Source organism: Chelonus insularis, unplaced genomic scaffold, assembly GCF_013357705.1.
Source record: "Chelonus insularis isolate UGA/USDA-ARS -01 unplaced genomic scaffold, ASM1335770v1 contig_56_pilon, whole genome shotgun sequence".
Classification (NCBI taxonomy): Eukaryota; Metazoa; Arthropoda; class Insecta; order Hymenoptera; family Braconidae; genus Chelonus; species Chelonus insularis.
In genome coordinates this window covers 432,958-456,498 of record NW_023276648.1, presented here as the reverse complement: position 1 = coordinate 456,498, position 23,541 = coordinate 432,958, and the positions used below count along the sequence as shown (strand labels likewise).

At 32.8% G+C, this 23,541-nt stretch overlaps 1 protein-coding gene across 2 annotated transcripts in view; it reads left to right on the top strand.

Moving 5' to 3' along the window:
- Positions 1-23,541, top strand: part of Nrx-1 (Neurexin 1) — a 763,150-nt gene that overhangs the window by 435,529 nt on the left and 304,080 nt on the right. For both annotated transcript variants that reach the window (XM_035088915.1, XM_035088914.1), the window contains one exon: positions 3,742-3,933. In XM_035088915.1, the coding sequence (XP_034944806.1) occupies positions 3,742-3,933 (192 nt within the window). The remainder of the gene's footprint in view (positions 1-3,741; positions 3,934-23,541) is intronic.

Genomic DNA, 23,541 nt, shown 5'->3' with positions numbered 1-23,541 from the left:
GCGCATTTTATTACGATTGTCGCGTGAGTTTCGCATTACTTTATTTCTTATATTTTATCTGCGAATGCTTAATTTTTAGCCTTGTCGGCTTTAGAGAGTGACTCAGTGCTCCCGATAGTACTCGTAGCTTGATCGCGATCTATACTATTATCGGAAAGTATTTCTCAAACGCGAGAAGGTATTAACAGAAAGTTTTACAAAGAAAACAATTATAAGAAAGCAGCCGCTTAATGCAGAGCTTACAATTTGCGATGAACAAACCTTTATATTCACAAAATAGTAAAATTTCCAAAATTGCCATAATTTCTATGATATATTAATAGCATAAATTCAAGATTTCAGATCAAAAGGTTTTAGGAAACCATGTCATCATCAGATTTGTTACTAGTCATTTTTTATGCATAAAGTATGTTTATAACATGTCAATTACTAAATCAGATGAGCCGTTAGCTACAGGAAAAAGGTTGTCTTTGACATAATCGTGATACAAATTAGCCATCATTGCTACTGTTTAACTTAAGCCTGATGAAATAATTCTTAATTGATTCATAAATCCTATGTGTTCCAAAACAATAAAGCAAGCAGGCAACATGAGCTGCGCTCTAATAATAGTGAGACGTTATAGAGCGGCCGACTTACACAGCGCTCACTACTATTACAATGTAAATGAATAGGTAAGCAAGAGCTATTAACCCGCCCATCGTGCAGCCTCTTGCTCTACAGTCTGCACAATCCCATCAATTAATAAATAGAGTAGCTCTCCTCTTCGCCGAGTATGAGGAGAGCGAGAAGGTGTCGTTAGCCATGCGCCCCAAGTACAGTACTCTATCGGTCTCAAGGCCGCCGTCTGCCCTGTTATGCTAACGGTGGGCGAGTGACTTTGCTGCTTGGCATTTTGAATCTTAATTCACCGTTTAGAATGTTAAATGTATAGATATTCCATAAAGGCGATACATTTTGCCTTAATGGCATGTATAAGATCTGTTGCGAACATCCCTTGGTTATCGGAGAATTTACTTAGATATTAATGTAAAGTAATGGTATATATTCGGCACCACGTCACCTACACTTTTTGCCCATCCAACTATTGCCTCTCGTCAATCTAACGTGCTCTCGTGGCTTACATCTACAGTGCTGAGTAACACGCCACTTTATACTGAAAAGTTTGCTCGTGACGTCACGACGCAATGTTCAATCGTAAATATCTCGGTAACTAATCAAGATTACAAGATAATTTCGAATGTACAATCAATAATGACTGTTATTTTCATTTAATTTTATTTAATTTCTTCTAATTCATTATTTTTTTATATAATAATTTAAACTCATTTAATTTCATTTAATTTCAAAATTAGTTTTATTTATTGTTTTATACATATATACATATATTCCTAATATGTAAATTTAGCGAATGAATGATTTATATCTTTTTAACTTCCCAGTGGGAAGTTATGGCAATGGGTCCGATTTTGCGAATCCCGAATTTTGACACATCTCCACGTTTTAAGGTCCCCAGAGTCGAATACGATTGTTTTTCAGTTCCAGTGGACGTCTGTGTGTGTATATGTACGTATGTGCGTTTGGAATTATTTTACGCCTCGATTATCTCGAGAACAAAAATGATGTCGACGTGGAACCAACTGCATTCGACGCGTGAATATGTAACTTAGAACTGATTAGATTTTCAGCAAAATCGGTCCAGCCATTTTTTTGCAGAACCAAAAAACTAGCAAAAATGGAAATCGACCTGAATTTTGCAATTTATAAATTATACCATTATTTAGACAAAATTTCGAAATCTTGAAAAACATACGGATATTAAATGATTAGAATACCCTATGAAAATATGATGACAACATGAAACACACTCATCTCGTTTATAACAATTCCATTTGTTATAAAGAATGGAAACGGGTTCTATTCGAATCGATTCTTTATTTTTTCCACTGAGAAGTTGGTCGTGTGGACCTTTCGGGTCGCACCCAGACCACTGCAGAGCACTGATATTTTTCGTTGATATTTATAAAAGATATAAACAATATTATTCACTTATGGATTATTGTGCAATATAAATTATGTGAAACATACGTTGTTTACATTTTTGGATATGGATAATAAGGTTTATTTATAACTAATGTATAAATTGCCGGTGGCTGTCTGTATGTCTGTCCGCGCTAATCTCCAAAACAACTATTTCGATTTCAACCAGAAATTTCAGGCACGTAGGAGAGGTTGTTAAAAAGGTTATATGCTACGTTTGATTTATGAAAATTATTTATAACGATTACATCTGTTACATTAAGTAGATCAGGTAATTAAATTACGCATGAATGTCATTCATTTTTAGTCGTAATATAATAATAAATGTTTTAAATAATTCGATTTTTTACAATTTCAAAAATACAAAAAAAAACATTTCCTTTTTATAAGTAGTGAAACGAATAAACTATAAATATTAAAAGTACAAGATATTTGGAAATTAGAGAAGATAAATGTACCAAAAATGAATATCGGAAAGGCAGAACGTTACAACTCTTTAAAAACATTCAAAAATTTGAAGAGAAATTGAAATAAATGAGGACCTGAAGATAAAGATTTTGATGACATGCATGATAATCCTCAGTATGATATAAAAGATAATGGTGAAAATAGTACAAGAATTGTGCAGATGTGAATGAGGATAGTAATGAACACGTTATACAAAGTAATGGGAATAATAACGTCCAGGAAAAAGAGCTACATATAATTCGAGAAATTATTATGCGTAATGCCAATATTAATACAGAAGGAAAAGAGCCAAATGACGATAATAATATTGATCACCAGGTTAATCAGTTGAATTCATCGTAACAAGTAGTTGTGAAGAATTTTTTTATTTACAAATAACTGTCATACAATTTATCAAATATAAATCTAAATATTTGTAGACTATTGAATTACGAAAAAACATATATTGTCAAAAAATAATACCAGACGGTACTATAAAAGGGTCACAGAAAGCATGTTACATTGCAAGACACTTGATTCCTTTTTAGCATGGGTTTTCATGTTGGTTCACATACAAACAAGTATTGTTATATAAAATCACATGATGTTATTCGATACGTTCATGTTTAGGAAGATCAAATTACAACCACTAGCATTTTTATACGCACAGATAATACATTATGTTATTATATACATATGATGTGTGGTTATTTACAGATAGATTGGATGAATCATATAATATTCAGATTTATCTAGCTGTATCTCATTGAATCTCGTCAGATAAAGATAATAATAAGATCTGGCTAGATTTGATCAGAATAAAAAAATGTAAGTGACTGATAAGATCTTTCCAAATTTGAATGTTCTTCCCAGGTAAAGAATTGTCGTAAGTTTGCAAGATATTTATATTTTTCAACAGCAACCAAAAACTGGATTACTATGACAGGTTTTAAACGTGTACGTCACTTCTGTTTATAATTAACTAAGTGGAGAAGGCTGCTCGAGATTCAGGAGACGAAATTCACACCCAATAAATAGCCGACTCGAATCTTCAATGCCTTGTTTAACTGGTTGATTTATCATACGGAGTTACAATCGTGTTATCCAATAATCGCTTGTCATTTCAGAATCTTAAATTTTCAGTTTTGTAAGAAATATCATTAATTTTATAATGATAACGAAAAACGTTTGTATTTAAAAAGCAATCGTGTCACTTAAATAACATTATTCCACTCGAAATTTGATATGTTTCAGGGAACTCGAAACAACTAGACACGGATGGTTTGCTTTATATCGGTGGAATAGCGATGATTTCTACAACACTGTCAATTCCACCAGTAGTATGGACTGCTTCTCTTCGACAAGGTTATATTGGCTGCATGCGAGATTTGATCATTAATGGAATTCCAGTAGATATTGCGAGATACGCTCAACAACAAGATTCCGGTGAGTACACTTGACATACTATCATTATGAAATTGACGAAGTAAATGTAAAAAATAGGTTTAAGCGCACTTTGTCTGTGCTAATACGACGAACTTCCTATTAGTAATTGTTTATAACAAATTCATTTTGTTATAAACAATGTGTAGTTTTAACGAGTCAAATTTCATCATTAATAATATTGTACTGTTGAAACCATCAAAATCCATTCGATATACACATTACTTAATCAATAAATACAATTTTCGATTGTTTATAACAAATTCATATTTTTGTAATGAGTAAAAGTCATATTTGGTTATCAACAATAATGTCTAGTTAATATTGACTTTACTTTCAAATAAAATGGTTATTCTTCCGCTTAAAAGTATTGTAAAAAGTCAATCTTATCATTTATTGATTATTAGTTTTTTTGTTATAAAAAATAAACGCGCCATCATCTGTCGTAGACACGTACCGAAACTGTGACCCGAAGACGAAGTAGTGCCCAGCTTTATAGACAACTCTGACAATTTGATCTGATCTTTTCCTTCACGGCTTTATTCCGTTCCCAAACTTGCTGTGTTTTGTCTATGATAGAAAAAGATGCGGTCTTGAGCAGTGATGCAGCTACTGAATCGATAGCTCATCTAAGAGAACAAGGAGTCAGCTGAGCTTTGAAAAAGTGCTTCTGTCGGAGTTGCCACCACCAAAAAGACCTGCTGAAATCACTCTACAGAATATTATGGAAGCCTTTAATGGATTGAACTTGTCCATCTCCAAGCTGGGGGCAACGCAGGCTGACCATGGTGCAGTGATTGTCAAGCTGCCCGACTCTATAACAAAAGCGGAGGCTAGCTGCAAAGTGGAGGATCTGAAGCGCGAAAATGCTGAACTGAGGTCTTCATTGGAGCGACTAACTCTACGTGTTGAGGAGCTTGAGAAGCGTGGAGTGTCTGCTTTCTCTAATTTTACTTCTTCTTTGTCGTCTTCTGCCTCAGCCTTAGCTGCAGCTACCCAAGCAAATACTATTTGTCTCCAGCATCTTATCAAGCAACAGGCCATGAATACAGAGTTGGTGATATCAGGTTTTCCAGAAAGTGATTTGCTCACCAATTCTCAACCTTTGGATATGGCAGTGTTGGATGCCCTTAAACTATCTGTTCCCCCTGGCAAGATCGTAGAATCCAGGTTTATGCGTAGATTATGCTTCTGGATCTACTCCTTCTAGTTCTACTGTTGTCTCTGTTCGATTGCTGCCTTCGTATTCTTCGCCTGCAGTGCCTTCTCCAGCCTTCACTTCTACTACGTCTAGCGCTATTAGAAGGACATCCAAACCTAAGACTTCTGTCTCCATTAACTAAACTGCGCAAAAATACCACCGGATGCCACCCCGATGTCTTCTCGAGACTTCAAGGTCTCAGTTAATGAGCTGCTGCCCTCCAGGACGTTCCAGTTACTTGGAAAAGCGAAAGCTACTCTTAAGCAGATTGGCTTTAATTATGTCTGGGCTGAAAACTCGAGTGTCTGCGCCAAGTTTAAAAGTGGGGATATCACACATTTCATCAATATCCATGATGACATTGCTAGGTTAGCAACGACCTACTCATCGTCTACCAATGATCAACAATTTCTAGCAGTTCTTAGATGACCATCACCTAGCTCTACATTGTACACACTGAAATGTGGCCCGGTATGATATCTTTTAATGTACTTATTTTGAAAGCAAATATCTGTGACTTTACTTAGCTGTCTTAGTAAATAGTCGTTTATAGTCTGTATCTATAACTATTTTACTGTCTTATGTAACTTTTTGTTTAATTGTCTTAACAATAAATTCTACTATCTATCTATCTCTCGGCGAGAGTTTCTCCTTTACTCTACTCCAGAAAGAGCAAACCGTAAGAAAAAAACCATTATTTGCTTTGATTTACATTTTTTTTTTTGTGAAAAACAAAATGTTTTTGGGCAAGTGACTTTTTTGTCTCTTATCTATTGTAAACTCTTTCATTACCAGCTTGATGTTGGGTCTTTGCTCCGATCTGTAATGAACTTGGGCTCCAAACAGTTTTAAAGAATACCTTCCATGAAATCGATTCCATCTAAGATAAGCTACGGTTTGTGTGGAAGAACCACCCTGAAGACTCAACAAAAGATTTCAAATCTAAAAAAGATTGTTCCATATGTAATAGTCATAACTATGGTACAAATATATCTATAAAATAAATATTTTTTCGAAAAAAATTTTTAATGTTATTTCATAGCCTTATTCTTTATAGGGAAGTAAATGATCATTAAAGTTTATATTCGTTAATAAAAAAACTTCAAATATCGTTATGTGTATGATTTTTTTTATTTAAACTTTCGAATGATTACGAATGCACAATAATTATATATATAACATTAAAAAAGATAATTAATAACTGATATGTCCAGGAGTTTCATAGCAAACTTTCTGGTTGCATTAACTGTACGCTGGCAGTTTCGGCAACTATCTTTTGGAAGTAGTCGGTACTACCATTCGTAAGTTGCTGTAATTACTGCATTAAAGTAATGATTGTAATGATAACCACGAAAATATAATTACACGAAACATTTATTGACAGTTGTGTGAACATACATTGTATAGTTATTTGCATTATACATAAATAGTTGTACATACATTTATTTCACAGTTTAGTCAATCTTATTACAATAATTACAATAAACATTCTATATCAGTTGCTTCAATTATCGTTTGGAGTTAAATTGACCTAGTTTACGTAATACAAAAGCTTTTTTACATAATTTATGATTAACTTGAGTGCACTCCTACAATAAAAGTGATCATTTTAGCAAATAACAATAGAAAAAATTTGGATATTACTATTTAGATTGTAATTGGACATTATTTTTCATGTTTTTTTCTAAAATAATAAATGTATATACAATACTTCATAAATTTAGTTGATGAATTAAAAATAATACTTGCAGCTTTAATTTTTATAATGAAATGATAGTCTTCATCGTTACAGGATCGTGATCGATTTCAAGTATAAAATATTGCGCTACTCATCGAATCATGTGACCCAAAAAAAAAATGCTACGCAAATAAAAAATATTTCGATGAAATCTATTGAAATAATGACCGGAGAGCATTCTACAACTTGTCAAACATAATTGTCTTTACTACCTTCATACAGCTGAATGCTCGTCATTATTAGAATAAGTTTGACGTGATAGATAAACTTAGCACTAAAGAGCCAGTTCAACTAGCTCTTCAAGTTGCCGATTAACTCTTTTGATGAAGTTGGATCAACTGTAATTAGCAATATTGACTTGTAAGTTGTACTAACTATAAAATGAAGTTCCTGTACTATGTTGAAAGTAGTTGTTATACCTACCTGGACAAAGTTCAATGCTTCCGGTTATTACAACTGTTTTAATACCATTGTTATAACTAATCATATATAGTCAGAGTAACTGACTCTACAGGTTACCGATTGACTACTTTCGTGAAGTTCAATCAACTATGTGAATAATAGTTATTATTTTTTAGTTCCCGCACCCATCAAAAAATAGTTACTCTGACTACTTTCATGAAGTTGAATGCTAAAAGTTGTTCGAATTTTTTCAAATTAGTTTATCTAACTCCTTTTATATAGTTCACCGTACTACTCCTTACGAGTAGTTGATGCAACTATATTTCTCCTAACTATCGTGGATAGTTACTTCAACAAGTTTTCTAGTTGCAACAACTATTTTTCAGTTACCGCAACTATAAATATTAGTTACTGCATCTAGTTTTCCTTTTTTGATGTAGATAGTTGGCTCAACTATCTCGATTTTTCTTAGTGTAGATATCTCTATTATATTTTCTATTTTGTGAGAATTTTTTCCCAAATGAGTGTAATATCTTGAGACCTGCAAATTACACACGTATATTTTGTTGGTTCAGCCCAAATGTGAGCTGGATTCATATTGAAGGATACTATGAACTTCTTCATAACTTATTGGATGCTTCTTCACAGCTTACTACATAATTATACGATACTTAAGTCTGAAACTAGACTGATGTTTTTTCAGTCTCGAATCTCCCAATATACTCAAAACTAACGGCACTCCTCTCTTTTATCATTCTACTTACTCCTATATCATAGGAATTGTGAATAAATTTTCATCAAACTTGAGCAGATCTTTATGAAATTTTAAGTAAATTTATTTTGAGTAAATTCTAATCAAATTTTAAGTAGATTTCGAGTAAAGATTTTTATTTTCTAACATTAGTTTTTCTAAGTTCTTTAATAATTAAAATTATTTTATTCGAATGAGCATTATGTCCTGCACTCTAAAAGGCCATAAGTAGTCGTCATTCATTAACAAGTTTATAAAAATCATCTGAGAAGGTAGAATTTGTTGATTGATTTTTCATCGAGATTTTATATTGGAGTGGAGGTTTTTTTATTTGAGTTATTAAACCATGTCCAATATACTTTGCAATACAAATTTTGAATTTTTTACTATTGTCAATTTTCAAAAATTCTTTTGGATTGTAATTTTTTTGAACCTAAATCGTATAATCAACAATTTCACTATGAATTTTTTTTATCAACAACAATACTATGAGGCAATTTTTTAAATAATAATTCGAGCAGTCCATGACTACTTCTATTTACACTTTCAGCGATGAGAATTTTATTATTTATTTTATTATCTGTAATTTAAAGAGGGGTGTTCAATATAATTGCTGCAGATTTTTTTCTGCCTACGGCTCTTTTTTCTTCAACCGCCGCTGTTATTTCTTTTCCCTCCCCATGTACTTCTGTATTTTATTTTATTTCATATTAAATAATATTTTTTTAGGAATTGACCTGTTAATGGCTCCTGATATTGCTTCAATTTCTGCCATTTGATTACGTCTTTCATTATCTACTTTATCACGAAAAAGCTTTCTTCTCTGTGGCACGATATTTCGTCTGTCTTTCATTGATACATTTACAATTGTCATTTATTCGACAGCATTATTTGAATTATCATTATTATTGCCATTCAGTTCATCCGAAAATGTCTGGCCAGGGATGTCAGTGCTCCAACTCATTTAGGACCTGACCAGATGGGATTATCCTGGGGCTACAGCCGTTCAGTCATTATTTACAGTCGTCTCAGGATTCGGAGGGAACCAAGGATGACCGCTTTCTGCATACGAGCCGCGAGAATCTCAGCCTGACTACGGCAGACTGGTATTGTTCGAAGCTCTGTCAGAAAGCGGTCCCTCCGAGGGCGCCAATCACCAGGACTATCACGTGCGCTGTGTATTCGTGATAGACATTTCGCATGACCTCCATGAGCTCTCGGTAGCGTTCCTGTTTATTCTCTTCTTTCGCACGTATATTTGTCTCGGCCGGGGCTGAGATCCCAATGTAATATACGTGCTTGGTGGTATAGTCGAAAAGAGTAATATCCGGCTCATTGTGTTCAATACGTTGGGGCGTAGAAAGCGGATAATTCCAAAGACTTTTTGCTCTCCCGTTCTCAACGACTGACTCAATTTCACCGGGCACATAGGGCAGCACTGGTGTCTTGTCTATTCCGTAAGAGTGCCGAAGGTGGTAATACAGCACTCTTAGGGCGGCGGTATGCCGGTGAATGTAGGCTGAGCGCGCTAATATCGGACAAGCCGATAATACATGAAATAACGTCTCATCTACATCACCGTGGCAAACTCGGCATCTTGTGTAGACATGTAGACACTTCAAACTTAGTAGTCCACGACCTCCCAGATCACGGGGAAAGTATTGGCTCTGAACAGAAGATCGCGGGTGATGACTTCGATATAATGTCATCACTATCCTCGTGATAATTTCCAGATGTTTAAGCTCACATTGCAGTCATTCAACAACTCCGAATGAGTATAGCAAGACTGGGACAGCGAGCATATTCGTGACTTTAACTTTGTAAGGGCCTGATAATTCAGAGCCCCATATTCTCTTAAGTCGCCACTTGTACTCACTGCGGAGAGTATCTTTGATGACAGACACGTCCTGTAAAGGAGATTGTGCCTGTCCAAGATATCGGTATGACTCTCCCCCATCCAGATGTTTTATGATGCTCCCGTCTGTAAGCTAGCTACTAGCAAGTTCTCCTCGCAACCTGTCAAGCCACGCTTGCTGCCACGTTGTTCGTTTATCTGTCTCCATACAGGTTCTATTGCAGTCAAAATCCTCTCGTTCAAAATCTTCGTAAACAATTTGTAGAGAGTATTTAGACATGCAATAGGCCTGTAGTTTTTGGGGCTGGACAGATCACCACTTTTGGGGATCAGCACAGTACGCCTTGCAACGAACCATCCAGGAATGGGTGTATCTCCTCCTAGATATTCTGAGAAGGTACGAGCTAGATGCTGGTGGGATGACGTCAATTTCTTTCACCAGAAGGCGGGGATTGCATCTGGCCCAGGGGCAGCCCAGTTCTTTGTGGCCCTTGGAGCATTCCTGATCCCATCCATGCTGACTCGTTGAAACTCTTCAGGAATTCGTGATAGATGTTCGTCACAGACTTCTCTGAAGAGTTAAAGGGCTGGAGTGTCTACATCTAGCGCACTAGTGCGACCATATATTTCGGTCCAGTACGTTTCGACTCTTTCTGCACTCGATGGCTCATAAGTGACAGGGGCTTGCGGCTTAAAAAAGCGCGAAGGGTCAGATTGGAATAATCTGTTATCTCTTCGTCGCTTTGATAATGACTTTTTAATGGCCATTAGCGATGTTATTTTGCCTGTGTACTTTTCCTTTAGGATCAGTAACACGGCTGTATTCAAAGTGTGATGTTCACGTTTAATACTCACCACAATACATTGAATTCTTGACATATAAGGCCTGTGAGTAGTTAAGTGATCCATCACACTTTGAATACGAGATGCACCCTGTCGAGCCTTTTTGATATTATTTGCAGTCTGTTCGATGCGTCTTTTCAGGCGTAACTCAGGATTGACAGGTGTTCGTCTGCACTGAGTAAACCCTCGAGCCACATCATAGACTGCATTGTTGAGTGCAAAAAGGTTCACACTATCTGGTACCCGATGGTCGAGATCTTGGTTAGCGCTAGCTAGGTGTTCTGCAGAGAGCGTAATTTTCCGGAGAAAATTACCCTCTCTGCTGGTGAAGTCCTGGTGATTGGTGCCCTTAGGGGGAGGAGATGGGGGTTCTGCAGTGAGAGAAGGGTGGAACGGGAGTATGCTCCACTTCGGTGCGGCTGTCTCGGGTGTTAGTGAGACTTCGCCCTCAGTCTCTGAAGCGTTTGATACTGAAGAGTCAGAGTCTGACTCCTCTTCTATCCGCCGTCGAGACTGAGTATACCGCACCTGCGATGCGAGCGCTGCCTGCGTTAGATGTTGTAACTCTGGGTGCATTTTGCACCACAGAGTATGCAGGTGCCTGGCATAGCCTGAGGTCTGTGGCTCGCATCTTTCCCAACACTGCTTCAAATCCCGTCTCAGCTCCTCTGTCCACCTGAGACGGTGTAGGGGTGGTCTGTGGTCTACATCCATATTGGAACGTGTCATAAGGCCCCTCCCAACTGTTCCATGGCCCTCATCCGAAGAGGGCCGGTGCAGGTCTATCGTTAGTAACCTGTTGAAATCCTTGCAGGGGTGGTTAGCCGACTGCAAAGGTGGTGATGTTTAACGAAACCGAGATGGATAGTTTCGTTCCTCACGCCCAGAAGGCCATCACCAGTGAGGAGGAAAAACTGGCTGTATGGACTTATTCCATTACCGTAGCGAGAAGAGCACCCCTCGGCCAGACATTATTATTATTATTTTCATTTTCGAATAATTTTGAAGAATTCTTTAAATTTACAAGTTTTTTTCATGGATATACTATAGATTTGAAAAATTTATTCAATGATTGTTGACTATCATTTTTACCATGTTTAATAATTCTATGCTTTCGACGTGTTATATCACTAACTTTAGTTAATTTTCCTGATACATTTACAGTTTTTTCGAGTTGTCCACTCAATTTACTAATATTAGAGATGGTTATATAGTAAACAATGAGCAATGAACAAATGTTTTCAATTGAAAACGTCAATGTATGCATATGTAACAATACAAAAAATATGTTCGAATATTATCTCATTTCTCACAAGCTATATTATCAAATACCATCATTGAGTTTGGTTGAGCGACATCTGTTCTTACAAATTCTTCATTTTCATTAAAAGGAAAAAATCCAACATCAATTGATTAGAGCAATTTTCCACGATATTGATATTGAGGTCGATTCAATGATTTAGAATGAAGATGAATATTTTTAAATCTTATCTAGTATTGGGTTATAATTCATCATGACGTTTTCTCTTCACTTTTTCATTCATTGATATAATATTATCCAAATTTTTCACAGATAAATTTAGATTATGTGGTTTAAACTCCAACTCGAAGTCAACTAAGTGCGAGGGTTCAAGTGCCACAGCTTTTATAGTTTTCAATTAGTTGAATGACTGTGAAGAGAGAAGCAGGTAAGAAGTAAGGAGCAGGAGTTTTAAATAAAGTTATCAACAATTTACCTATAGCATTACATATCCCTGGACATTAGTTTTGTGGACCTAGTACGGAATTACAACAAAGATTGGTTCAAGGTGATCAAGAAATAAATCTATTAGATACTACTCGTCGAGCACATGATATAGCATATTTTTAAAACAGAGATAATCTATCAGAGGAACATTTACCAGATGAAATACTGGCTGAATAAGCGTGGCAACGTGTACTGGCTAGGTATGCTAACTTAGGTGAAAAGATAGCCGCGTGAGGTGTTGTAAATACTATGAAACTTTAAACAAAAATTGGAGTGGGTTTAAAAGATGAAAAAAAAGGAAATATGAAAAAGAATTGTAAAAAAATAAAAAAAAAAAAGAAAACTCCACCACGAAAACGTTGTTTACCTTGAACTGGAAGATCTGGTGGTTTATTACCTACACTTTCATTATTGAGTGTTTTAAGCAATACCGGTGCATGAGCTAAAGGTGCTGCTGGAATCGTTAAGGCTGTAAATAGTACTATAGCAGCAGAAAAATATTTAAATGAACTTAAACGTCATGATGAAAAAAAGAGGCTATAGCTTTTGGTAAAGAAGCATATTTAGATCAATATCAATCAGGAAGAGGATTGAAAAAAAAATTAGAAAAAAATTACCAAATCGAGCATTATCTAATTTTAATTCGGTAAAGTATACAGAAACATTGAAAATAACATATATTAGAAATGTTTACGTGAAGAAAAATGAATCAGCACCCAGAGAACTTGTAAATTATTTTAATGTTAATCGTATATGACATAATTATAAAAGATGTCAATATTATAGTACAATTGACTGTGGTCGTTTATTTTTAAAATCTTCAAATGATCAGCTATAAATATGATGTAGAGAAAAATTATACATCATTTACATTTTAAGTGTTCTACAATAAACATCATGAGTGATTCTTTGATAACAATAAATACAATTAAATTATCACCCATAAAAAATGACATTCTTGCACTTGTTGATTTTCTCATATTAAATTCGATTTTAAACAAACATGTAGGTAACAGAAAACTTCGATATCAAATAAAAGACGATTGGCGTACAATTACAATTCCTATTGGTACTTATGACTTTAAAGATATTCACTCATTTCTAACTGTGGCAGATTCTAAATTTAATCTTTTATTAGGAGTTGAAAAAGTATACTCGAACCGAACTACACCGTGAGAGATCAGCTATCGACTTTACACCTAAATTCTTAGGTTTCGAACAAAAAACTCATAAAGCAGAAGAATTATATAAATCAGGAAAACCAACATCAGTATTGAGTGTGAAAACAATATGTGTAGAGTGTACTATTACAAGTGGAGCATACAAAAATAATCAATTTGCTTAATTAGTTCATGCAATTTTTCATCAGTCCTACCAGAATATAAGATTATTGAATCACTAACAAAATTCGTTTATCTTTCAGACACGGCGAGGGAAATACATAATTTACAGATACGAGTTGTGAATATAGACAAAAAAAAAATTAATAATCGATTTGAATCAGTCACTGTAAGGTTACATTTACATAGAATAGTGATTATTTATGGTAGACATCTTGAGAAACAAAACTTTAATGATAATCCACCACCATGTGCTAATCTGAACAGTCTGAAGAAAGCAATCAATCGAACAACGATTCAGGAGAAAAAAAGAGAAGTGAGAGGACTTACTTTTCAAAACGCTTAGTTTTTATAAAGTCTAGGTTTAGACTTAATTTAAAAACTGTTAAATTTAGATTCAGTTCGTCAATATAATAGCATCTTTAACACAAGAGAAACAAAATCTCCAAGCAAAAATTGAAAATATCAGTGAACAAGTAAAACAGCAATTGGAATCATCACAAGCTACACAACAAAATTTGAAGGCTGAATTGAATAAAATGAATGAATTTTATCAATTTGATCAATTGAATACGTTTAAAGAGACAGATAGGAGACATACCGACATTATAAAACAGCTGGAAGAGAACATTCAGAAAAAATTGAAAGGAAGACCTAAAGCCCAATTGCTATTAACAAGGAAAAAAGACAAATCGCAGACGAGCTTCATAGACCAGTGAGAAGAAATTATCAACGACGACATGTGGATATACGTGGTCTTGATGAAACGTGGCAAGCGGATCTTGTTGATATGATTACATATAAATCCTACAATGAAGGATATCAATATTTATTAACAGTTATTGATATTTTCTCTAAATATGCTTGGGCTATACCAATGAAGACTAAAAATGGTAAAGATGTCACTGCTGCAATGATGACAATTTTGAAAGAAAAAAGAGTTCCCAAGCATTTACACGTTGATAGAGGCAAAGAGTTTTATAATAAGGATTTTGAAGGACTTATGAAACAGTATGACATTAAACTGTACTCAACATTCAGCAATCTCAAAGCATCAATTTGTGAAAGATTTAATCGAACTTTAAAAAACAAAATGTGGAAAGAATTCACTTTTATTGGAAATTATAAGTGGATTGATATGCTACCGGAACTATTATCATCATATAACAATACTAAACATCGTACAATTAAGATGAAACCTGCGGATGTGACTTCAGCCAATAAAAAGCAACTATTTGATACCATTTATAGAAAACTCAAAGTCGTGAAAATAAAAAAGAAGAAAAATAAGTTAAAAATTGGCGATAAAGTACGAATTAGTAAATATAAACATGAGAAAGGTTACACTCCCAATTGGACCACTGAAATTTTTACCATCAGCAAAGTTGAAAATACTCATCCAGTGACTTACAAATTAACTGACTATCAAAACCAACCAATAGAAGGCAGTTTTTATAACGATGAATTAACTGAAGTCCAATATCCTGATGTATATTTGGTTGAAAAAGTTCTAAAAAAACGTAGAAATCAAGCATATGTAAAGTGGTTGGGGTTCAGCAATGAACACAATAGTTGGATAAATTCGAAAGATATATAGTTTATTTGACAAAAAACTTATAATTATCAGAAAAATATATATACGTGATAGGTTAACTTATAAAAGAACAATTATAACTTATGAAATAACAATTGAAACCTTAAGCTATGGCAATCGTAACTTATAACTATGACAGTTGAGCAATGACAATTGTAACTTATATTTATGATATTTGTAACTTGTATTTATTTTAATAAAAAAATATGAAAATTATGAATTCGTATTACATTCTTTGTAGCCCTATGGTAATGTACCAGTAGTTCCTTCTAATAATTGTCTTTTATTATCTTCCCAACTTAAGGCTTTTTTTGTTCCTAAAATAGTGCATACATCATGTTTTTCACTTACAATATGATATTCATTTTTTTCTAAAATAGTTTGATGAAACAAACAATTTTTATAATCATCAATCGCAATCGTTTTAATTGTTGCCTTTTTCACACCTTTGGCTTTCTTTTTTACATCTTTGGCTCTTGATCCCTTTCATTGTGATCTTCTTTATTTTGAACTTTAAAACTATACATTTTTGCTCTTAGCCCAATAAATTCAGTCATAACTTTCCCTTTATTCTCGTCTTTCATTAAACCCAAAACTTTCTTATTCATTCGTGGAATGCCATAAACATTATTTTCTGGATAATCAGAAGTGTCATATTTCTGAATGTCGCGTTTGATATAATCATGTATGTTTACATTAGTGAAATTATAGATTAAGCTGTGTCTGTATATAATAATTTCACATTATTTCCAAAAGTCTTCATAATATCATTATAATGGAAATCATACATAAAATTTTTAGATAAATCAAGAATAGCAAAACCTACATAAATTGGTTTATTAAACTTTATTTCAAGCTGATTCATTTCAATGATGACCATATCATCATCAAAAATAAGACTGCTATGGAAATTCGGTTGTGATATTAGACTTTGTGCATCCAATCTGCTATCCCATTTTGTAATTAATTTAATATTTTTATAATTACGCACATTTTCCATAGTTTTTTTCGTAAACAGTGTTATTCATGAGTTTAAAAAAGTTTGTCTCGAAATCATTTTTGGACTTTTTTCTCATTTCTGTGTTCAAATCAATATATTTTTTTAACCAAGCTGACTGTTTAAACTGCAAGACCCTATGAATTTTAATATTTTTTAAACCGAGTTCAATCCATTGCTGTAAATTTCTATAATGTATCACATATTCATTCTTAAGTAATAGCGTTGTCATCAGCTTTTTACATTTACTGTTTGGTGGTTTCTAATGTTCAGGACATAATGGCAAATCTTTATGATCTTCATGCAATGACTGTGGATAATCTAGGTCTACATCACAAATATAACCAGTAAAAGAATCTCTTGGAATATTTAAAATTAAATCATCAATATCATTATTATTATCAAAAATGAACTTATGAGTTACCCACTCATAAGAACCAGTGGGCAAATACTCACTCATCGCAGCACCATAAATATTGTTAACATCAAAGTACATTAAATATGATTCTTTTGTATTTTCATCAAAGTCATTTTCCATGTACTTATTATTAGCTTTAGCACATCTATTACTACATTGAGAAATACCCCTTCTTATACCTTTTTCAATAAAATTTAACATCTCAACATATTGTAAAGGATCAAGTTCTATTTGTGTGTATTTCAACATTGCATCAAAAGCTAAACAAGATGCAGTTACATAATGCAATGAATCAAGATTATGAACATCAAAACAATTTTTACGAAAATTTTCAAAGTTATCTGCTAAAAGTAACACATCAGTTTTTAAATATAAATCTGAATAATCACCTAAAGGCTGAAGTTGAAACTTATTCCATACAGTGAGTGCATGTTGATAATCTTCATCTGATATGCTTGTATTATTCAACTTGGAAGAAAAAGCTGATTGAGCAGGAAGCTGGATTTCATCAAATTTATCTCAGTTATTTATATATTCATAAGGAAAAATACCTTTTCTCACTACTAATTTGAATTTTTCAGAATCGTTATAAAATCTTCTGAAATATTTTTTTTATCATCATCTAGAAACGATGCTAGTTTATCAATACTACTAGCCATGAATCTAAAGGAATCTATGAATTGTAATTTTATCATTATTTCACGAGTTCTTTTCTTATTGTCATTGTATTCATCTTTTCCAAAAGTTTTTGTGGAAGATATATATTTTTCTTTCTTAATAGGCAATAAATTGATTTTGCCTTCGAATTTTGATACCAAAGACTTTATTATAAAATGCGAATCATATCCTGAAAGATTATGAAAAACTATCGGAATTACTTCAGAAGCTTGATAATTTAAAATACATCTGTTATGAGCAGGGCCACGATAATTGCCAGTAAAATGACAATGATTTCGAACTTTGACTTCATTATTCAAAAACCAATTATTACAAATATGATGTTATGTAATTTCGCTCTTTAAAGGTGTCAATATGTAAACCATATGCTTAACCTTAGAGACTTTAAGTTCCTCTTTTTAGTCCTAGCCTTTCGACCAATAGACAGGGATGAGGGGATCTTCGATAGAGAAAGTAAAAATGTGTGATTTATATAAAAACAATAACAAAATTTTATTGAATGAAAATTATTGAAAAATTATAACAACAATTTAAACGTTACCAACAGATGATTTATTTTACTCTGGTCGAGATGAATTACAATTAATTGGTCCTTAGTCGATGTTCCAGTCAGCGCAATTATTCACTTTTTCTCGCGAATTAATTTAAATATCAATTTAAAAATAATTTGACGATCAAATAAACTTCATGCAAAAATTTACAAACTTTGAAGTATTATCAATACAATACTCAAGACTTATGATTTCAAGAGATGTTCCACGACGATCTGATCTCGATCTTACTTTTTCGACAACTGACTGATGCATCAAACCTTACGTATTTATTTAGTCGAATGTGACATAATTAGAAGTCCCTTGCTTCAGGCGCGCACAAGTCCCTTCGCATGGTCTTTTCCCTTTTTGGAAAAGCTTAACGCTCTTTTTACGTCACGTACTATTTTTTTAGAGCTTTATGGCTTTTCGCCACGTGGGTTTTCCAAAAGCAATAAAATATCTAAAGAATGACTTCCTCAACTATTCTTCGAAATCCTTTCTATTTTAACGAAATCTTAGGAAAACTCAAAAAAATAACTTGAGTAATAATCGTTAACCTCAATCCTTAAGTTTATCGCTATTCATTTTTAGCTTTTCTTAAAATATATTTTAAATAATTATATGAAATAATTAAAATACATTTAGACATTACAATGACATTTTTTAGGTTCATTATGTGTTTTTTGCTGCTGGGAAGCTAATGGTTTCATTGGCTTAACATGTTGAATAGTTTTTTTTACTCGATCAGATAATTTTTGTAATTCGAAAACGAACCAATCAATGCAATCATTACTACGTTTCAGAAAAAATTGAGATTTGGACTCATCAAATGAACAATGTACATTGAATGAAACACTGCATGGCATATGTTTTTGCTTATTATTATCATCTAATTCTAGTATACATTCCAGATCAGCATAAACAACAAATGGAACTTGTTCCTTATTTTCATAATTTGTAAATTTCATTTTTTTATTACTTGGAGGAAAAGTTATAGCCGTTTTATTCATTTTAATACAGTCATTACGATGTTTAATAAATGATTTTTTTATCTTAAAATGACATGAACATTGATCACATAAGAACTTCTTTGTTTTATCTTTAGAAGTTTTAGAGCTCACTAATCTAGAGAGGTCTCTGATCAAACAAAAATGATAAGTAGGTTTGAAATTATCATCAATGTTACTCTCTACCATTAATAAATGTATACGATTTTCACCAGACAATTCACTCAAGTACAATGGAGCTATTTTATCGTTACTATTTGACCCATAAACATTAATTGAAAGATGATTATTTAGTTCAAATATAGGAATATCATGCAAAGTTGTTGGACAATTGATACCTTGATAGTTAAGAACGGTTCGATAATGTGGATAAGTTGATATTTTTTTCAGTTGGGAATAAAGCTGCTACAATCGACCAGAGAAAGCAACATTGGTCGTAGTTCTTGATGTTCAACACTGCTTTTTTATTTTGCATGAACTGCGGTAAAGGAATCCAAGTTGATACTCCTGCTGCTAATGTGTCGTATCGATTAATATTGACCTGGAGATGAATGATTTCCACCATGGACCATCCTGAATCTCGTTCTTCAAAGTCTTCAACTTTTGTTAACGAAACATCAATAATTTTCTCTTTTATGACTTCTCCTATTTTACTTGATGGCATAAAGAGTTCATTCGGAGTAGTAAAATGTTTTATATCTTCAATTGATTCACCATCTTTGACATTATGAAATTTACAGGCTAGAGAGAAGTTGACTTTTATACTGCCTTTATTGTCAAGAATATTTTTTAATTTTTCACAGAGAAGTACTCGTGCTTCATTTAAAAAATCAATCAAATTCACATGTTTTATCGACATGGAAGGTTTCATGGTTAACACAGAATTTATGTGTAAAGAGTTAGGATATGTCAACGTTCTCACTGGTGAAGTTACGTCAAGATTTTATAAAATTGGAGATTTTTATAATTTATCAAATAAAGATAGAAAAACTGCTGCAGTTTGTTTCCATCATGTCCATGGTATGCGGTTTTGTGATAAATACAGTGATGAAGATCAATCGAATCTTGATAAATTATTATTAGAAATTGCTCGAGAAGCTGAAAGAAAAGGTATGACAATAGCCTACAAGAGTGGAAACATTAAAGAAAAAAAGTTGAACAAATTGGAGATCAAAAACTATATCAATTTAGAGTCACTGGGATGTCCTTAATATGAAGTCATAAGGCAGTTTCTATAGCAAGAAAATGAAGAAATTTACAATCATCTAGGAACTTTATCATGTGAATGCCATTATCAGTTAAAGAATAAAAACAAAATAGCACATTGTCCAAACCAAGAGGTGTTTTGTTTCATGTACTTTTTAAACAATATGTACTAATAAGTTGAAATCTCTATATTTGTTATTATGTTACCTAAATATAATTGTATTAGTTATACTTTATAATTAATCAAAATAATCATTATAAACTCAAAATAGATTATATATTAAAATTTAGGGTTTATCATATGAAGAGAAATTTTAAATTTCATAATATAAAGTAAAAAGTTCTTTTATACATATCTGTATCTAACCCACTGTAATAAATAAAAAATTAAATGATAAAACTTTTTCTACTATTTCATTTCAAATTTGTAACATTCGAATGATTTTCCAAAATATCAAAAAAGAATTATTGGGAAATTAAATTTTCGTGCAATTTATTTTTTTATAATAAAAAAGTTTTATGGAGAATTAAAATAGAGAGATCATAAAAAAATTATTCAAAGTAATCAAATTTTTTTTTTATTGAAACACACAAAAAGACCGACATCGTGGCCTAAGTGATAAGGTGCCAGCCTAGCGCACTATGGGTAGCGTGTTCGATTTCCGGCTGAGACAAGACCCATTTATAATATAGTCCTTTCTCTGACCACGATGAGCGGGAGGCCTCTCAGAGGGCAGTCAAGGGCGTAAGCTATCGTGCTGATGACTGAATAGTACAAAAAGTGTTATTGCGGCCACGATGCCCTTGGGGGACCAGGCGACACCCCATTGTAGTACAGCCTTGCTGATGCTGAGTCTGAAACCAGGACCCTTGAGGTAACCGGTAGAATCTCCGAGGGTAGGACGATTTCTTGTGGAACTGGGACGACCTCTTAGGTTGACACCAGGCCTATAGATCTTGCCTACCTAAGGCTGAGGAAACCGGGGGACTCATGGGGTTTAGCGGAATCTCCAAAGGCAGAAATAACGTTCTTTCGTACCACCATAATATATATATTGGAAATCGACAGGGACTGTTTCGGGGCTCAGAAGGGAACCAAGGCAACTTGGGAACCTAGGGAACCTGCAGGCCTGAGACATAAGACGACCGCCTCTACTGTGCAAACAGACCCTGTACAAAGGCCCTGTGGCTAAGTGCAGGGGAAGGCGGGACATTCTAAGACATCTTCCAAAAAAAAAAAAAACAAAAAAAGCCTATAAGACTTTATATAATATATAAAAATAATTATATTGAACAAAAATGTTTATGTATTTTAATTTAAGACTATATGATAATAATTCTTATAGAAATATTTTAAGACACACAACACACAATGAAAACTTGATATATATCTTTAAAGCACACACGTAAAATTTGATAACAGATATAATGATAAAATAATTTAAAAAATTGTTCTATTTTAATGTAAAACCACACACACACACAATATGATATTAATAATGATTCTTATATAATAAAATATCCAGCGATCACCATCACTCTCTGTGTCTCCATCAACGCCGCTATCATTTCCATTGTGTTCGTCGACGTTATTATCACCATGATTATTATTATCATTGAAACATAATTAAGTGACTCCTGGTTGCAAATTTTCTTGCGAAGTGGGATAAAATATATATTTCATATTTATATCATCGAAGCATAATCTGCCAATGATATAATTAATGCAAATAAAATGCGTGTTGCTCCTCAATTCGCTTCCATGCCTTTCTATCGCATATGTAATTCTAGCTTGCCCATTTCTGGGCACAATAACTTTCACACCCATTTTAAAACCCATTTCTGGTTCCATCTGAAAAAAATCAAATCTTGATTATATTAATTCAATATTTAAAATGATTAAGTATAAGACAATTAAATTACTTCACAAATTAAATTTATATTTTAAAAAAATTATAAAAATTTTTATGACAATTGTCAAAGATGTCGATTGAAAATTCACAAAATATTAATGAAATTATTTTAAAACTTTGAATGAAAAAGTATAAAAATGTAACAAAAGTTATTGTTGACGACGATTACTTACTTTAATAATTTTCTGTTTATCACTTGTATAAATTAAAAATATGTTTTTACTTTATTGTTCAGTTTCTTTTACCCACAAAAGTTGTATATTATTAAATGAAAGTTACTAAAAATTTTATTCAATGTTACACTATTTTATGTCTCATGAACTTCAATATTTCACTGTGATGTTTTTCTGACACTGGTCACAAAGAGAATGATTCTTAAACCTTTTGTGGCGAACCTACCATAAGTGGTGTGACATATTTTGTTTATAAGATCATTTGTAAAATTTTTCTATGTAGATGCGCTAGTATCGTATCTTTTTCCCACGCTATACTGTATGCTATACTCTACCTTTGTTCCTGTTTATGTCGGTTACGCACCAGCATCAAAATAAATACACGTGGTCTAGCACGTGGTCGTAAAGATAAAGGCATTCTTTCAGCTTTCACCACTACATAAAAACTAATAGCGTTAGACATAAATGAAATAGATGCATTTACAGGAATTTCTTTTGACAACTTTAAAAATTTATCTAATCAATAGGCTATGTAGATATTAATATAGATGTCCTGGAAAATTCAATTTTTTATTCTAAAATGTAGATATTATCAACCTAAAATTTGAGTATGAAAAGTAATAATAAGAATAATAATATAGAGATAGAAAAAATTGTTGTAGCTTTACCAACCATACTGATGGTATACATCATGAAAAGAAAGATACATAGAAAAGGATTTTGATTTAACAATTACATTATCATCTATTTAATGAAAAGACGATAAAATGATGTTTTTGAAATTAAACTTCATATTATGAAGTTAAAGATGATCATTAACCTTGAATTTCGATATAAAAAGAAAATGAATTGAATATGTAGTGATCATGTGGATATAAGTAAAAATATTTTACTTTTTAGTATTTCATTATTATTATTTCCATAAAAATTACTAAGTAAAACGATCATGAACCCCAAATTTTAATATATACAGAAATATAAATAGAAAATTTAGTGATCATGTAGATACAAGTAAGAGTATTTCTATCCTTATATTATATCATAATCTACTTTCAAAAGACGATGAAATTATGTTCTTAACAAATTGAACTTTAAATTATAAAGTAAAAGAATAGAGGATCATCGACCTTATGTAATGTCTAAATGTATTTTTAATTATTTCATATAATTATTTAAAATATATTTTAAGAAAAGCTAAAAATGAATAGCGATAAA